This window comes from Pezoporus occidentalis, unplaced genomic scaffold (assembly GCF_034315485.1).
Source record: "Pezoporus occidentalis ecotype Australia unplaced genomic scaffold, CSIRO_AGI_Poc_V1 ctg179, whole genome shotgun sequence".
In the NCBI taxonomy this organism is placed as follows: domain Eukaryota; kingdom Metazoa; phylum Chordata; class Aves; order Psittaciformes; family Psittacidae; genus Pezoporus; species Pezoporus occidentalis.
In genome coordinates, this window is record NW_026913629.1 from 995,628 (window position 1) to 1,011,502 (window position 15,875).

Here is a 15,875-nt window from a genome sequence, read left to right on the forward strand (position 1 = left end):
AGATACAGTACCACATCAGAGAGATGTAGCTGAATAAATCAAAGCATGGGGAGAAAAAGAACCACATAGCTCATACAGAAATGTGGGAAAGTCAGTAATGAAGACAGTTGCAACCCAAATCTAACCAGTCTTGACAATTGACTTGGCAGGATTCATTGCAAACGACTTCCATTCTGTTTCCATTCATCTTGCCAGTAATTTGCTTTAAATCATTTAAAATCCCAAATCCTGGTTAATATGAATGACTTGAGGAGAGTCCTCATAAATCTAATGCAATAGTTTTGAATTCAGGATGACAAACTTGAAGGCTCCAAAGTGCCAGGGAAGTGAAAATGGCCTCACCGTACTCCCTGTTCCCCAAATTCAACCCCAGAGCGACAGGACCAGTGCAATGGAACTTTGCTGTTTCCCTTTTTAAGGGTTGGTTCCTGGAGCTGCCATGAGGACACTCTCTCCATGTGGCAGGCGACTACAGCCACCACCAACCCACCCAGTGCCCACCATTGGACTGAACTGGGATTTTGCCTGATTGTCTAACACCTACTGGTAAGTGCAAGGGGTTTTCCCTGGAAGCCACCGGCCGTTTGCTGTGGTGTCTACGTGCTCAGGACAGAGAGGTGATCAAGTACTTCTCAATCCCTGCACTGAAACCAGCCTGTAAATGGGGAAACATCTTTTCACTAGTTTCACATCAGTGAATTCAGTCATCCCAATGGAACCTGGTCCTTTCTGAGGACTTCTGAGCTCTTCGGAGGAAAGAGCTGGGTGTTCTGAGCTCTCTGTAGGTCCACCCTGTTTACTACGTATATGGAAAGTTAATTTAATGCGTGGCTAATGATGGGCTGGCAGAGCTCCTTCATTTTAAGCTTCATTTGCAATGTACCCCATGCTGCTGGTTTAGCCTTAGGGAGGTAACTGGGTACAAGGGGTTGCTGAACACACAGACCCTACAGTTGCTGGTCTTTGCAACAGCTTTTGAGGGAAATACTGTAGCAGTGCTGTGCTGTTTGCCTTTGTCAGGTAGCTCTATCTTGCACTAGGAACCAAATAGGATGTGACCCATTTACCTGACTTACACTATAAAATCACAAACTCAATTTGCTCATTTTCATCCTGGGCTGAATCTGGAAACTGTTTTAGGCATGGGGTGTGTTAAAAAAAAGGGTGAAAAAACAGTACCATTGATTAGTCTCACCCTTTGTACTCACTGTCAACATGAATGGCATCAACTTGTCCAATGTGGTTTGCACAGCAGGTGCAGTGATTCATGTATCACTGAAGGGCAGGTTCAACTTCCTAACCCTGGAAGCTGGGAATTCCCCCAAAATAACAAGTTATTGCAGAAAGTAAACTGATTTTGTATTTAACTCCCAGTGCAAGGTAAGCTCTTGACAAGACTGATTCCTTAGGCTGTGGTTTGCTAGTACACCGTCTCCAGATTCAAGCGGCGAGGGTTTATTCACAAGAGAAAAATGAAACAGTGTGAAAACGTTTTTCCTTATTGATGCAGGATTAAGAAACTATTGCAAAATATCCTCTTCTGTGACTAGCTGCTGCTGCTGCTTACATTAATTACCCCTGGATGTATGCACGAGCTGAACACGGTATGGGAAAACTTGCACAATTCCGTCGTACCTCATACAAACTGCTCTATGTTTTCACAGAAACAATCTAATACCACTGAGTATAGCTAGAAAGTCTCTGCTGCCATGAACATTTGCATCTAAAGTCCTTGCTTAGCCAACCACAAATAGAAATAACGCTGCTCACATGCAATTAGCAACACGAAAAGCCAAGTTTTTGATGCTAAAATCCAAAGAGTTACCTGAACTTTCAAAGTAACAGTTTTAATTGCTCTTTCCTTAAAAGAAATCCTTGCAGGTCATGCTTTAATGGTCTGTGGAAGTGGCATCTTCACCTGAAAGTAAGCATGACACCACTACATAAAAGTGTGGATGCCATTCACTGTACCAATGGACAAGGGTAAGGCTTGACTTTGAGTCTAGATGGGATTGATTGTCTCGGCCAGTTAAGCAGTTCTGTAACTGAGTAACTCTGAAGGGCAGTGAGAAAACAAAGGGAGGATTAAACTGCAGAGACACAGTCAGGAGGTGTCATTTCTGTAGACAGCTTCTAAGGATACCTGCCATCTGCTGTTCCAAAGGCAAACCAGCAAAATCAAGACAAATGTTCATCAGACCCTCTCTGAGCTATTTGTTAAGGATAAGACATTTCCTGCAACGAGGGCATAGTATTGGCCAGGTAAGGAAACCTCATTGCCAACACTGCAGCCTCCTACTGACTCCGTTTGCACTTTGCAATTAAGCACTGGGATACTGTATCTTTAATTGGTGAACAGACACGAAGAACACACAGATGCTCCTACTTCATCCGATTGCTTCTCCTTTTGGCTTCACTGTCATCCAGCAGTGAAGAGAGGATCTGGTAGGCCTGCGGCTGCTGCGGTCCTCCACGTTTGATCTTGATGCTGGTTCGCAGAGGGGAGCCCGGGATCACATCCTGTCCAGAGCCTGGCTCAATGGAAGATAAAGAGTCTGTAAGGAAAGAAAGTCACGGGAGAGCGCTATTTAAAAGGGGAGGCTAAGGAAAGAATAAATGGGCCCTTCTGGATGGTACCTCTCCTGGAAGAAGTGTCGTCCCTCCTGTTGTATCTCTGTCCAGTAAGCGATTGTGGAGCTACACATCTCCCTGCTCCTAGATTAGGTCTTTTCCCTCTGCTCTGTCTAAGCCCTAGGCTAAGTGCACTTCCTGCATGAGGCCCAGCAGGTCACAGAATCATAGAATGATTGATAGAATTATAGAATGGTTTGGGTTGGAAAGGACTTAAGATCATCGAGTCCCAGCCCCCTGCCACGGGCAGGGCCACCTCACACTAGACCATGTCATCCAAGGCTCTGTCCAACCTGGCCTTGAACACTGTCAGGGATGGAGCATTCACCATTTCTCTGGGCACTCTGTGCCAGTGCCTCACCACCCTCACAGGGAAGAGAAAAGGTCCTGTTCTCATTTGTAACTCCATTTATAAAGCACTGTTCTTCTATTGATTATAATTGCTTGGGGTGTAGCTGCCAGTCAGCACTGCCCACAGCCTCCTGCTATTGAAGGATGGGGCTAAGTGGTCATCACTGGGAAGTGATGCTCCTGGGGGTGTTAAGTACTATTTCACTCCTTGTAAAGGAGGATGTTTTGAGGCACTGAAAAGATTGAACAAAAGGATTGATCCACCCTAAGACAGAGCCAAATTAGCAATAAAGCTGGGAATAAATCTTAGCTGCCCAGTCTCCCAGTGTGTCCCACAGAAACACACACCTCCTCTTCCTAAAGCATCCTGCCCCATGAAGCTAAATACACATTTGACTACGGCCACTCTTCTGTTTTCCCAGCAGTCAGCAACAGATGCTGATAAGTCAGTGCTGCCTCGTCATTTTCAATGCCCCAGCTGCTTCTTCCTTTTGCCTTCAGATGTGGACCTTTGCTTGTTTCCCTGCCAAGAACCCAACCTCCCAAGCCAGACACCCAGCCGTGGTTCGGCCCCATGAGGCAGCATTTGTTTCAAGTGAGGATCTGGCTGCTGTGTTCACTGGAACTAACACTGCCAAACAATTTGGGCTTTTGGGTGTCCTGCTGGGCTGCTCTCTGCAGTTTGCTGGGCCAGACAATCTCCAAGTGCCCTCCCGTTGCAGGGAAGAGGTTTGTTTGCTGGTATGTTTTGCCTTGTTGCTTGGGTGGCTGCGGGTTTTGAAACCACACTGGATTGGGAACTTCCTTGGGAAAATGAGAGCATGCGATTGGCATTTCTGCATGGGGCTGTAAAGCTGGGCTGAGTTGGGCTGCCCAGGAACCCATGGTCAAACTGGTAACACCTACGGTGGGAGCATCACCAGGTAGTTGGTGCTGGGTGATTTAAACCTGTGTGGGGAGGTCTGTGCTCAAGGAAATCCTATTTTGTTATTTTATGTCTTTTTCTGTTTAACCATATACATACACAGGGATGAACATAACTGCACAAGGAAAAAATGCCTTATTTTCCAAGTTCTCTTTCTAAACAGTACTTTTGTAGGGCCTAAAATATGTCACTATTAAAGAATGGAACTGTCTCACAGACTAAAAATATCTCTTGCTTAGTAATAATCTATAGTTATTGGATAAAAAGGAACTATTTAAAGTCACACAATATAGGTGCTTAAACATGGCCTTAACTACACTGTACAAATAAAAAGCCACTTAGTTTTGCTGGTGCAGTTACACCCATATAGAAACATACCTGGTATAAATAACTCATCTCCATCCCAAGCAGTAGCAGAAAATATGTCATTATAAATAGTTTGCCAAAATGCCTGTTTCAAAATAAACAGCAGCATTTGCCTTGTTGCTGCTCTATTGCCAAATAAATTGTAAAAGAAAGGTAAACCAGGCAGTTCTGCAGGGGTACAGTTGGGTGAATGCCCCAGTCCAAGCCCCAGTGGCTACAAAAGCTTCCTTTTTGCTTTATACTAGTATAAATGGATGTACAAAGTAAAAGACAATGGAGAGCTAGGCCCTGGGTCCTGTGAACAGGCTGCACTGTCCTTATGGACTGGGTTCCCCTTCCCCTCTTGCCTGGCTGGCCATGGACTGCTGCCGGTGATCTAGTGGGCATGTTCCTGGTACCTCCACCATTTCAGAGCAAAGCAGCATAAAACCATCTTTTCCTGCTCTCGATGTATAAAATCCAATGAAAATATGAATCAAACTGGGATTAATGCAGAGGTAAGGTCAGGGTGACTGTGATTAAATCATGTGTTTGTGATTCATGGTTTCCCAAAAAGCTTAAGCTGTTGCTGCCTATTGCTTTTGAAAATAGTACTTTGGGCCTCTACAAGGCACGTGGCTATTGAACGATGAAGAGCAGTGCAGACACCCAAGACAGCTCAGCTGTACAACAGCCCCACACACCAACACTGTTTGGGCTTTGAAGTGCCTAATAGCATTTGCATTTTAGTGCTGTGCTGGCTCCAGGAGGGGCCTGTGGGCTCTCAAGCAGGAGCTGTACTGCATGGTAATAGATGCACCTTAAGTCACTTGCTTAGCAACTACCGGATATTTCAGCTCTTTAGCATTTTCACAGGTTAAATCAATATCCAAAGGCCATTTCATAATAAAAGAGGATGTTGATCTGAAGGAAGGTGTGAGCAGCTCTGTTTACAAGTGAGGCCAGGAATGAGGTTCCATGTGTCAGGGAGAGGATAAAAAAGAAAATACTATGGGACTTGGTCAATGCCAAGGAACAGTAACTGAGGCTTGTGTCTCACAGGCTGGGGTAGTAAGTGTGTGTCTGAGGCAACAGAAATTACTGTAGTGACAGGACAAGGGGTAACGGGTTAAAACTTAAACAGGGGAAGTTTAGGTTGGATATAAGGGGGAAATTCTTTCCTGTTAGGGTGGTGAGACACTGGAATGGGTTGCCCACGGAGGTTGTGAATGCTCCATCCCTGGCGGTGTTCAAGGCCAGGTTGGACAAGGCCTTGGGTGATATGGTTTAGTGTGAGGTGTCCCTGCCCATGCAGGGGGTTGGAACTGGATGATCTTAAGGTCCTTTCCAACCTGAACTATTCTATGATTCTATGAAATTGGCACAGTAACTTTTGGCAGTTGTGAATTGATCCTCAAGTACCCCAGAGGGAGAACCTTGATCTGCAACAATCACATCAGCCCATACACTGGTTAAGGGAAGGAAACACTTGTTAAGGGATGATGTCCCACGCTGTACCAGCGATGGCAGAGCAAACAGCCTCAGCAGAAGACTTAAAATCTATCTGAATGAAGAACACGTGAGGCTTTGCTTAAATCTAACTTTGAAAATAGGTTTTATGTACGTTATAATCACAAGACGTTCAGGGATCACTGCTTTCAGGGAACACGGTAGCAGTGTTTGGGCTTTCTCTGTAAAATAAAACAAGGGCCTCGCTGGTGTTAAAAGTCACTTGGAAGACACTGTTAACAGGATGAATTGATCTGGCCTAAAGACTCGAACAAGTAGCTCCCTGGGAAGCTGGTAGATGATCTGTGCCACATGGCCTGAGCTGCTGCTTGTGACTTGGCTCTCTGAATTGTAATGAAAAATCACTGGGGTGGGGTGGGGGGGAAATCAAGCATCCTTTAAGTCATGCTGGGTACCTGGCTTTGAAAACCCACCTTAAACAGATACTAGAGAGACAGGAGACTGGGGGGATGTTTAATCATCAGGCAGGTGCCTGAACAAGCCCTCAGTTGTCTACAAATGAACACCTCAGCCACACTTACTTACCATGAATTCCTATCATGTGCTCAAGAATCAACACCCTCTCGGCTAAAATCTTCAGAGCTTCTCGAAGCTGTTGAACACCTTCCCCCTGCAAAAAGGGAATGAAAACTGACATTGGCATATGATGCAGAATAGGGTGCTTGTTCAATGCAGCCTCCATAACACCAAACTATGCAGTGTAGACATTTATAAATGGTAACCTACAGGGGTTAAGTAGGAATGCAGGAGAGGTCCCTACTTAAACAACTCTGCAGAGTTTGCAGAGCCTTTGGCCCAAAGCCATCCCCTTCAGACTGGTTCTTAATTCTGCAGTGGGCCAAACCCAGGGTGTAAATTCCTGTCACAGAATTCCAGACTGGTTTGGGTTGGAAGGGACTTTAAAGCTCATCCAGTTCCAAACCCCTGCTATGGGCAGGGACACCTTCCACTAGAGCAGGTTGCTCATACTGCCTCTCAAAGAGCTCCCATGCTGCCTGAAGCCTGCCCACATATGTCCACATAAACTCAGGCTGTAGTTTGTTGCCCAGAGAACACGGTGAGAAGGACAGCTGATAATGTGGCCAAGGAAACCTCAGAGACCAGGATTTCTAGCATGTATTCAGTTCAGACGTAAGGTTCACATCATTGCTTGCTCTGCGCTTAACTGTGGACACAACCCTTGCCCCACAAACCAGTCTATGAAAGGGAATATGGGTGAAGGATAATGAAGAGGCAAAAAGGAAAGTAAAATAGCAGTAGGGATGCACACTTACATCAGCACCTTTGTCACCTTCCTCACCCTTCTTGCCTGGTTCACCCTAAAACAAGAAAGAGATGTTTGTTTTCATGGGACTCAGGACCTGTCCCAGACCACCTGCAACCCTTCCCTCCAATGGATCAGATTAAAGGCAAAAGTGTTTCACCAGCAGAAAACAAACTGACTCTGGTGCTTCGTGCCAAGGGCCAAAGTGCTCTCATGAGCTCTGTCCTGGCTCCCATCAGCTTCCCAGGAGGTCGTCACCATTTCTGACACTGAGGCACTTGGCCAGGAGTGGCCAAGCTGCAGGAAGGGCTGGCTGACATGGCCTGGGCCCATAACAAGATATATACATCTCATGAAGCTCTCAATGAGCGATGCTTTAGGCTAAAGCACTGAGATAAAAATACTGCTTCCTTCCCCCAGACATGCACACGTTCATCTTTGCTTTAGAACATAAACCCCCCTGTTCTGCTTCCATTAGTCACATCACCTTCTGCCTCTGAAGACGCTCATTAAGCTTTTCTTGAACAAAGATCCCAATGTGCTATTGGTCTGCTGTTCCACCCCCTGACCAGGAAGTTCATGCATTTCCAAAGGACAGATGACATGGAGAGATTAAACCACAAGCTAAACATGTATTCCTGGGCTCCTCAAACTTGTTGGACATCCCTGAGATACTTGCAAAGCAGGGTGGGTACGGGAGGAAAGACTCAAGAAAAGGTTGTGTACATCATACAAAATGATGAGGTGGAATTAAGGAAAAGAGAAAAGAAACCACACAGAGCACAGAGCATCCCTCTCTGGATGCTGCCAGCCAAAACCCCAGATTGCTCCACTAACTCACTTTCAGCCAACCTTCGTGTCCACAGGTTTGTTTGTACCCTAGCTATATGTGCCAGTGCAGGCATCTCCTGTGTGCAACTGCTCAGGTATTGTCTCATTTGGAGCTATCTCTTAATGTCATTAAAGGGTTTCCAGCTCAGCTTGGCAGACCAAGGTGCAAGAGGGCGTTAGAGCAGGTGATGTATTTTGAGTTGTTTCACAGTGCCCACCTTTGGGCTCCGGAAGTGCCAGGAACCTCCTGAGGCCTGGGGAGGGCTTCTGGCTGCCAAGGTTTGGCCGGAGGGGATCTCCAAGCAAAACACATCTCCTCTGTTGGCATGATGCCTTCCTGAGCACGGCATTCCAGCACTGTGCTTAGGAGGCAGGGAGACTGTGGTTCATTTGTAAAGGAATATGTTAAGGTGAGCTCTCCTATTGAACAAATGTCTAAGCTGGAGACACCTGACCTAAGCATTGCATCTGAGAGAGCTGGTGGGACCAGCTGCAGTTCAGCTTGGTGGTATCTGTGGTGCCAGGCAGGCACCAAACCCATCTGAGTCTTGCACACACCCGCAAGTACATCACTTACAGGAAATCCCTTAATGCCCCTCTCTCCAGCCAGACCTGCTTGTCCCTGTTGGAAATAAAGTAAGTGTCATTAGGAGATAGTTTTCCATTTGACAAGAACATTGTGTCATTTTTACTAGTGGAATTAAGATGTCTTTATGAAAAAGAAAAATCCTCTCCCTTGACATTATCACTTAAGACAGCAAAAGGGGGTTACGGTTTTCTGTCAAGTATCAGCTCCAAATCCCATCACGCCCTCGAGAAGTTTGGTTCAATACAGAGCTCCTCAGCTCAGTACCTCTTGTAAGACGATTAGCAAATATCTGAACTTTACAGCAGTCCTTACATTACACCAGGAAGGAATTTGGCTGGAGATTTGTGTCTTACAAAGATACCACATCCTTCTTGCTAGTAAAACTGATGGGCTGATGCTGCCCCAGACAGCAGACAGAGCCCAGGACTCCCACGGAGCGCTGATTTAATCTGCCTCCTGCTCCACACACACAACACTGCCTTAACCCCAACAGCTACTGATGAAAACACACCTACAGTATTTTGGTTGCTTTGTTTCTTTTTCCTGCTGTGCTAATTTTCATGTTGTTTTCAGTGTGGGGCTTTTTGATCCTTTTGAAATGATCTGTGTTGGTTTGGGGTGGAATGAAACGTGCCATCCAACTGAGCATCTTTCTTCCCCCTACCTTCCTTCCCGGTGTTGGCCTCCCACCCTGGAGCACACTGGGGCAGGGCAGAATCCCTGACCAGGAGAACAGCTATGGATTATTTAATGTGAAAGCAGGAGCTTGGGAAGAGGAACCAAAATGTAAAAGCATCTTTAGAAATCCACTGATGACAGTCACATACTTAACCTGGCTCTTCTCCCCTAGGCACACAGAAACAAACTCATCCTTTTGTCCCCTCACAACCTACCTAGCTGGTGGCAGCTTTTTGTAGTGTCTGCCAGAAAGGAAGAGCTGCTTTGTATAAACTCAATGGGCCCAGAGCATCTACAAAACATTACTATGGAGAGCTGCACAGTGCTCGGTGAGCAGCTAAAGTCAGCACTAAGCAAAGGCCCATTGGGACATAAAGAGCACTGGCAGGAAGGCCCAGCTCGTCAGGTGCTCTGAGCATCTTCAAAGGGAAATACTTGGATTCTGCACAGGAGGGAGTAAGGCCTGTGAAAAAGCACAGGCAAGAGACAAATCACAGAGAGGAGACATAACAACGCACTCAAAATACATAAACAGACTGTTCTCTATGGCTAGGGGGAACAGAAAGGATGTTATCAGCTTAAAGGGGATCAAAGGATATTTAGGCTGGATGTTAGAAATGTCTTTTATCCCAGGCCCTCACTAGCTGTACCTCTGAAGACTGCCTGGAGATGATGTGGTGTATCCCTCCCTGGCACTGTGTAAGAATAAGATGAAGAGAGGCTGATGTGAGCAGCACACATACAGATGTGCCATCCAGGGGACGCGCTCAGACAGCTTCAGGTCTCTTCTACATCTGTTCTCTCTGAGATTAAGCAGGAAGAATGTATAATAACATTTTCTCAAATCTCAATAGATACTGTAAACCCTCCTCTGCTTTTCTCTGCAGCTGCACAGCTCCTCCGCTCTGTGTAAAGCTAGCCCTAATTTGTATCCACCAAACCCAAAATTGCAGCGTGTAGTTGTCAAAACCAGCATTCAAATTCACACTCACAGAAGACAAAAAGCACACAAAGCATCCTACAGAAATCCTGCCAGAAAAAGCTACTGGCTTCACTTTCCATGTTAAGAGAGCCAGGACAGGAAGCATCATTTATTTGTTATATTTAGTAAGATATTTTGATATTTGAAAAATCTCATTAGTCCCCAGCCTAGAAGGAGAGTCACAAATCTGAGTATCTACCATGGAGGGAAGAAAGGCAAAGCCTAAAGGGTTTGTCTGTACTGAATGGACACAGTCCAACAAAGCTTTTGTTTCAAAGTAAGTGCAGCCTTAGCAATATGGTCAACCACAAACTAAAGCAAAATGGTAACTGAATCATTGAGGAAGAGCTCTTATCAGTTTCCTGGATGGAAACTTGACACTTTGCCATAGACCAAGCCTTTTCTTCTTAACTGAAAATCAACATTTAATGGCAATGAGCTGCAGGCAGTAACCTGCGCTGAAACCTCATCAGTTATGCTTTTGCTATCTCTCTATATATTTATATTCTAGTCCCATCAGCCTGCAGTCTATTTGTAAAGCCAATACATGCCCAAAGTGGCTGCTCTGCACAAGGAAACTGTTATTAAGAAATTACTAACAGTCACTTAAAATGTTCTCTGTCTTCCAGGGAGCTGCAAGTCATTTCGTACAGAAGACCAGGGACCAGGCACCCAAACCAATGTGCAAAGGTACTAAAGTAAAACAGAGCTTTTTAAAAGCATGTGTACTCCATCCTCAGATATCTGCTGCTCCTCGACACGAGGTGCTTCAGGAGGGAATGAAACAAGGACTTGCTCTCCTTGCACAGAGTCTGCACAGAGGAGCACAGTTTAAGTCTGTTGCTGGTTATTTGCCTGAACTTGGGAAGCCATCAAATTGGATTTGTCCGTCTTACCTCTTTCAGACTTCCCTGTGTCATTTGGATTGGAAGAGTGAGCAGAGATGAAGAAGAGGAGATGCTGCCATAGGGGGGAAGTGTGTAATCTACAGCCACCCATTTACAGGTGGTGACCTCCTTGTTCACCTCCAGCTATGAGACAGTGAAAGTGGCCCTGGAAAAGGGAACTATTTTCCTACAGCTGTGGCACAAGGCTGTGTCAGTGCAGCCACCACAGAGACAGCCATCATTTTAGAGGTACTAACCAGTATTTTACTCCTTATCTTTCTTCCTTTGACTCCTCTACGCACTAGGGTCTTGGTGATTGCCACAGTTCATCTGTGCCCAATTTTACATTGCTGAACAATCCTCCACTAGGTACTACATTCTTAAATGATTTTATGCTCCTAGTGTCATTCAGAGGAGATCTCAAAGACCATGGCCTTTTGGAGAGCAAGCTGACCAGAAGCAGCTGGAAGTCCAAATGCCATTTTGAAACACCCCCGGTGCTGGACTGGGAAGCTGACACATATATACATTTGTTAGATTTTGATCTGGTGTTTCCTAAACTTCACTAGTTTGGAAATAACATTCAAACAGCCTTTTTTATATGCTTAGTTATTAGCACTTGACAACCCATCAAGAACTCAGGTATAACACATAAAGATATTAACAACATGAATTCAATATTCCAAATGTATTAAGAACATCATTTGACCTGGGGAATGGCTTTGGTTCAGGAAAAGTCTGATGAGCATTTTATGCCTTACTGCCCCAGAAAAAAGAGTTCAGTCAGACCACTCAAAATACTCCACAGTAAAAGAGCTGTGGTTGGTAGAACAGAGTTGGTCTGCACAAGCCTTTAAATACCAGGTATTTGGTACCTGAATCTCTTTAGGGAACACCAGACTTTACAAGCAATTCAACCCTTTATCTGTGCAGTAAACCCTCATCTTCTTTCTTGCAGAAGACCTAGAAACTCTACTATCTATCATTCATGGCTGCAGTCCCACAGAATCTGAAAGACCTCTGTTGAATATAACCTGATATATTATAACATCACCCCAGATGTGGCTGGGAACGTCTCTGTGTCTGTAAAACCTTACTCTCTCTCCTCGGTCTCCTTTGGAGCCCTTTGGTCCAGGTTGTCCTGGAGAGCCTGGTAAGCCCTAGAAGAGATGCAGAACAAGAAGGAATTACTTTCTACTGTGTATCCTTTGAGTAGGTGTAGTGAAGACATTTCACAGTGATCCTCAGCTCCTGCAAATATCAGACACCCATTAAGCAATTGGGCCGGATTCTCTTTTACCCTCAAGCAAAACCAGTGGAAGCTCTGTTCACAGATAGCCTGAGCCCTGTAGTTCCCGCATATCCCTCTGTTTGAGTCTTTGAATGCACTGCAGGCTACTGATGGAACATATTTTAGGGATCAGTATGACAGGATAGTTCCTGTTCTCAGTTACCAAGAAGAAATGAATACACAGCTAGTATGGTTAGCTTAAAAATCCCCACTACCTTCCCCCTCTTCATAATCACCTCAGTGGGTAGCATGCACAGGCACACATACCTGGAAAGTAATTGGATTGTGCAGTGAAAATTATTTTGAAGCTGTTCACTCACCCTAATAAACAATTTTCAAATTAAGCCCAATCTCTACTAATAATTTTGCTCCCTGGGTTGAACAAATCTATACCCCAGCCACCAGTGGGGAACAAGGGCACAGTCTCCAGATTTCTACTGATTGAACTGCTTTGCAGAGATCGATCCAACTTCTTAACTTATCCACCCGCTGTAAACCAGCCAGGGAGAGAACAATATTGTTTGTTTATATCCAGCACATCAGCTCCCCACGACCGCAGGCAGGATGTGACTTGCACATTACCTTGGAGGCTGCAGCAATGAGACCGCTGCTCTGCTCCAGAGCACTGGTGATTTGAGCCAAGCTGCTTAACAGCCACCAGAAACCCCCACCTCCGAAGAAATGGGCTTTCTAGGCAGAGCCCCGAGGAGCCTCGACATCTGGTAAGTGGCCCAACAAGGTTGGACAGAAGTGTTTTACAGGTCTAAAGGAGAGCATTCTCCCAGTTTCAGCTGCTCACCATTACCATGCTGCTCCTTGCCTCAGCCCCACCACCAAGCTGCAAAGTGACCTGGCCTCCAGCTTCACTACATCTCCCCTGGGACCACAACAAATTCAGGAACTCAGGCCTGGTTTAGGAAGTTAATGAGGACTGCTACATGAGGTAGGGCACAAACCAGACTTAGCTCTATGTCAAACATGCAGCATGAACAGAGCTTAAGTGTCCATAAGCATCCTTTGCTCTTGGCAGCTCTCAGCAGTGACTTTCAGGGACACTCAAGAAGACTGAATTCCACATGCTGAATTGTAAAATATAAAAGATTTATAATGTGTGCTGCATGTGCAACAGCCAGACTCTACTGGAGAACCTATTTATGAATTGTGAATTACCTTCTATTTAATCACGTTAAACTGCATCTGTCATTTTGCTGCCAAATTTCCCACTGTGTTCATCTCTATCTGGAGTTTCTCATCGTTCTCCAGAGCATTCCCTAATTGAAATGGTTCTGCTACACTGGCAAACTTTCACTAACCTGTTCACTGTTGCTTCTTCAAAATGATTAATAAATACCTAGTACAAATCTCCTTTCTCTATTTCAGCAATTCCAAACCCCTTCTTACCGGGATCTAAGTCACATCCCTCTGCTAAGTTACTTAAGCTCTTCACTCTTCTTAGTCATGTTAGGTTCCTTTGAAATACTTGATGTAACTGGTTTACCTCCACAATAAGTAACACTCTTCCCAAAACTGGAGTCCTTTTGTATCAGCCAACTACAATTTGGAGTAGCTTGGCAGTTCCTTTCCATTTAACCAGCTTTTTCCCTTTGCCCTTCTACCATGAATTCTTTTGAGTGAGTTTAGCACCCTCCATTATTATCTCCCCTCTCCACAATTTTTGTATTGATAAATAATCAAACTGAGGGGAATTTGTGATATTTTTCTTGAAAAGAAAGTGCTATTTCTGAAAAAGGAGGCTCAACAGATTCACTTTGGTGAATTCCCATTGATGCATTTTTGCTCCCTCTCTGTATTCCACAGGAAATGCAGTATGTTTCTATCACTGTGTTAGTAAAGCCCATGTCAGATCCTTTGCATCAACTCAGGCCACAGTGAAATGGTTTGACACAGAAACAGTAATATGTGTTGTTATGATCAAGGGAGCATCTAAGCATCTAGAAAGTGCAACCATTTCAACCTCTCAACACAATTCAGAATAGAAAAAAGGTATTAAAATAACAGAATTTCATGGGGAAAAAACATCAGATCTAAGACTTATAACCTACTCTCTCTCCCTTTGTACAATGAGATGTTTTTCACCCAGCCCCTGACTTCTGCCCCTTCAGCCACTCTGTCCCAAAGCGCTAAAGCACCTTACTTGTGATCCAGGGGCTCCGACAGGTCCTGGTGGCCCTTTGGGTCCTGATGCTCCTGGTGGCCCTGGTGGGAATCATAATTTGAGACAATTTTAAGGAGACTTAGAAGGAAGGACCTTCAATTCCAAACAGATGCACTTCCTTTCATTGTTCTGCTTCATCTCTCAATGGGCAAGAGCCATTCATCGATTACATGATTACAGCATTCACACACTGGATTGTTAGATACCCACATCCTGATACAACATACCCCTGTGCCCTAGGGAAGACATTAGAGCTCTGGGAGGCAAAAAGGGTGAAAACAGGAAGGATGTTTGTAACATGCTTCATTTCCATTGTTTAAAATGACAGCTTTTAAACTAGATGCATGAAACAGCTACATCAGAGCAAGATACTGAAGCTGGTGTTTCTGGAACAGCCTTGTAGGTGGCAAGGGAAGTCCACAAGCCTGCTCTGGTCTGTCTCTCTGGTAGTGTCAGAAAGCTGATGATGACCATGAAAGGGACAGCATGAGAGGCTGACTGTGGCAAAGCCAAGCTCTCTTTTATTCTTTGCTCACTCCACTGGCCACAAATCCTTTTCAGGTCTGCACCACAGAAAAGCCTGTTTCCAGGGCGAGTTAAACGCTGTCTAAACCAGGTCAAGTTCTGCACAGTCACTTAACAGATCCATCCTGTTAGAATTCTGAAAAATAATTATATCTCCACAGTAGCTGTTAAATTACACCTGCAAGACAGGGTATTTGCTTAGTCTGAACTTAGCAATAGTCCTCTCTGCTTTAGTTGTCACAACCCTTGAGATGAAACAATGCGGACATTATACACAAAGTGCAGCTGAATCAGCCTCTATCGTTAATGCACCATACAAATGCTTAAGTCAAAGAATAAAAGAATTGCAGGATAAATTAAAGGCCCTCAGAATGAAAGGAAAAGCCTTTTCTGCAACTAATGGGAGTTCACTCCTAAATATGCATCATACAGGGAAGTGCTGATGTCTGCAGGAATACTATCATTTAAGCCACCCATCAGCACAGAGAAACAGACTTGCCACTGAATTTTCATCCCAGATTCTGATTCTCTTATACTGGTGAAAATCTGGAGTAGCTCAAACCAGCTCCAGAGTTCTGCACACACATCACAGCAGCTGGGCAGATCCTGCTCAGTGGAGCTCTACAGCAACAGGACAGGATTGCAGCAGTGGGGAGAACTCTGCTCTCATAAAGGAATTCACAGGACAGCCCATTCTTAAAGACAGTCTTTAATTATTCCCTTCTCAGGGTATCTCCTGCTAAAGGTAGAACTATCTGCCACTATCAGCAGATAAGAAACCTGCTTACTTCTTGCCACCCTTCCCAGTCCTGGACCCACTGCTCTCCTGTCCTTCAAGTGGGGACCACTTGATTTCCCTGCAGGCACCCC

The 15,875-nt window shown here is 45.0% G+C and overlaps 1 protein-coding gene across 9 annotated transcripts in view; it reads right to left on the reverse strand.

The window, feature by feature from the left end:
- Nucleotides 1-1,439: 1,439 nt before the first annotated feature.
- The window catches only part of COL26A1 (collagen type XXVI alpha 1 chain), a 171,773-nt gene continuing 157,337 nt past the window's right edge, over nt 1,440-15,875 (reverse strand). For 6 of the 9 annotated variants that reach the window (XM_062614937.1, XM_062614936.1, XM_062614935.1 and 3 more), the window contains 6 exons: nt 14,460-14,521; nt 12,111-12,173; nt 8,455-8,499; nt 7,057-7,101; nt 6,308-6,392; nt 1,440-2,555 (listed from right to left, as the gene is read on the reverse strand). In XM_062614937.1, the coding sequence (XP_062470921.1) occupies nt 2,383-2,555; nt 6,308-6,392; nt 7,057-7,101; nt 8,455-8,499; nt 12,111-12,173; nt 14,460-14,521 (473 nt within the window). In that variant the 3' untranslated portion in view covers nt 1,440-2,382. The remainder of the gene's footprint in view (nt 2,556-6,307; nt 6,393-7,056; nt 7,102-8,454; nt 8,500-12,110; nt 12,174-14,459; nt 14,522-15,875) is intronic. The other 3 variants (XM_062614929.1, XM_062614931.1, XM_062614934.1) reach the window with 3 other exon arrangements.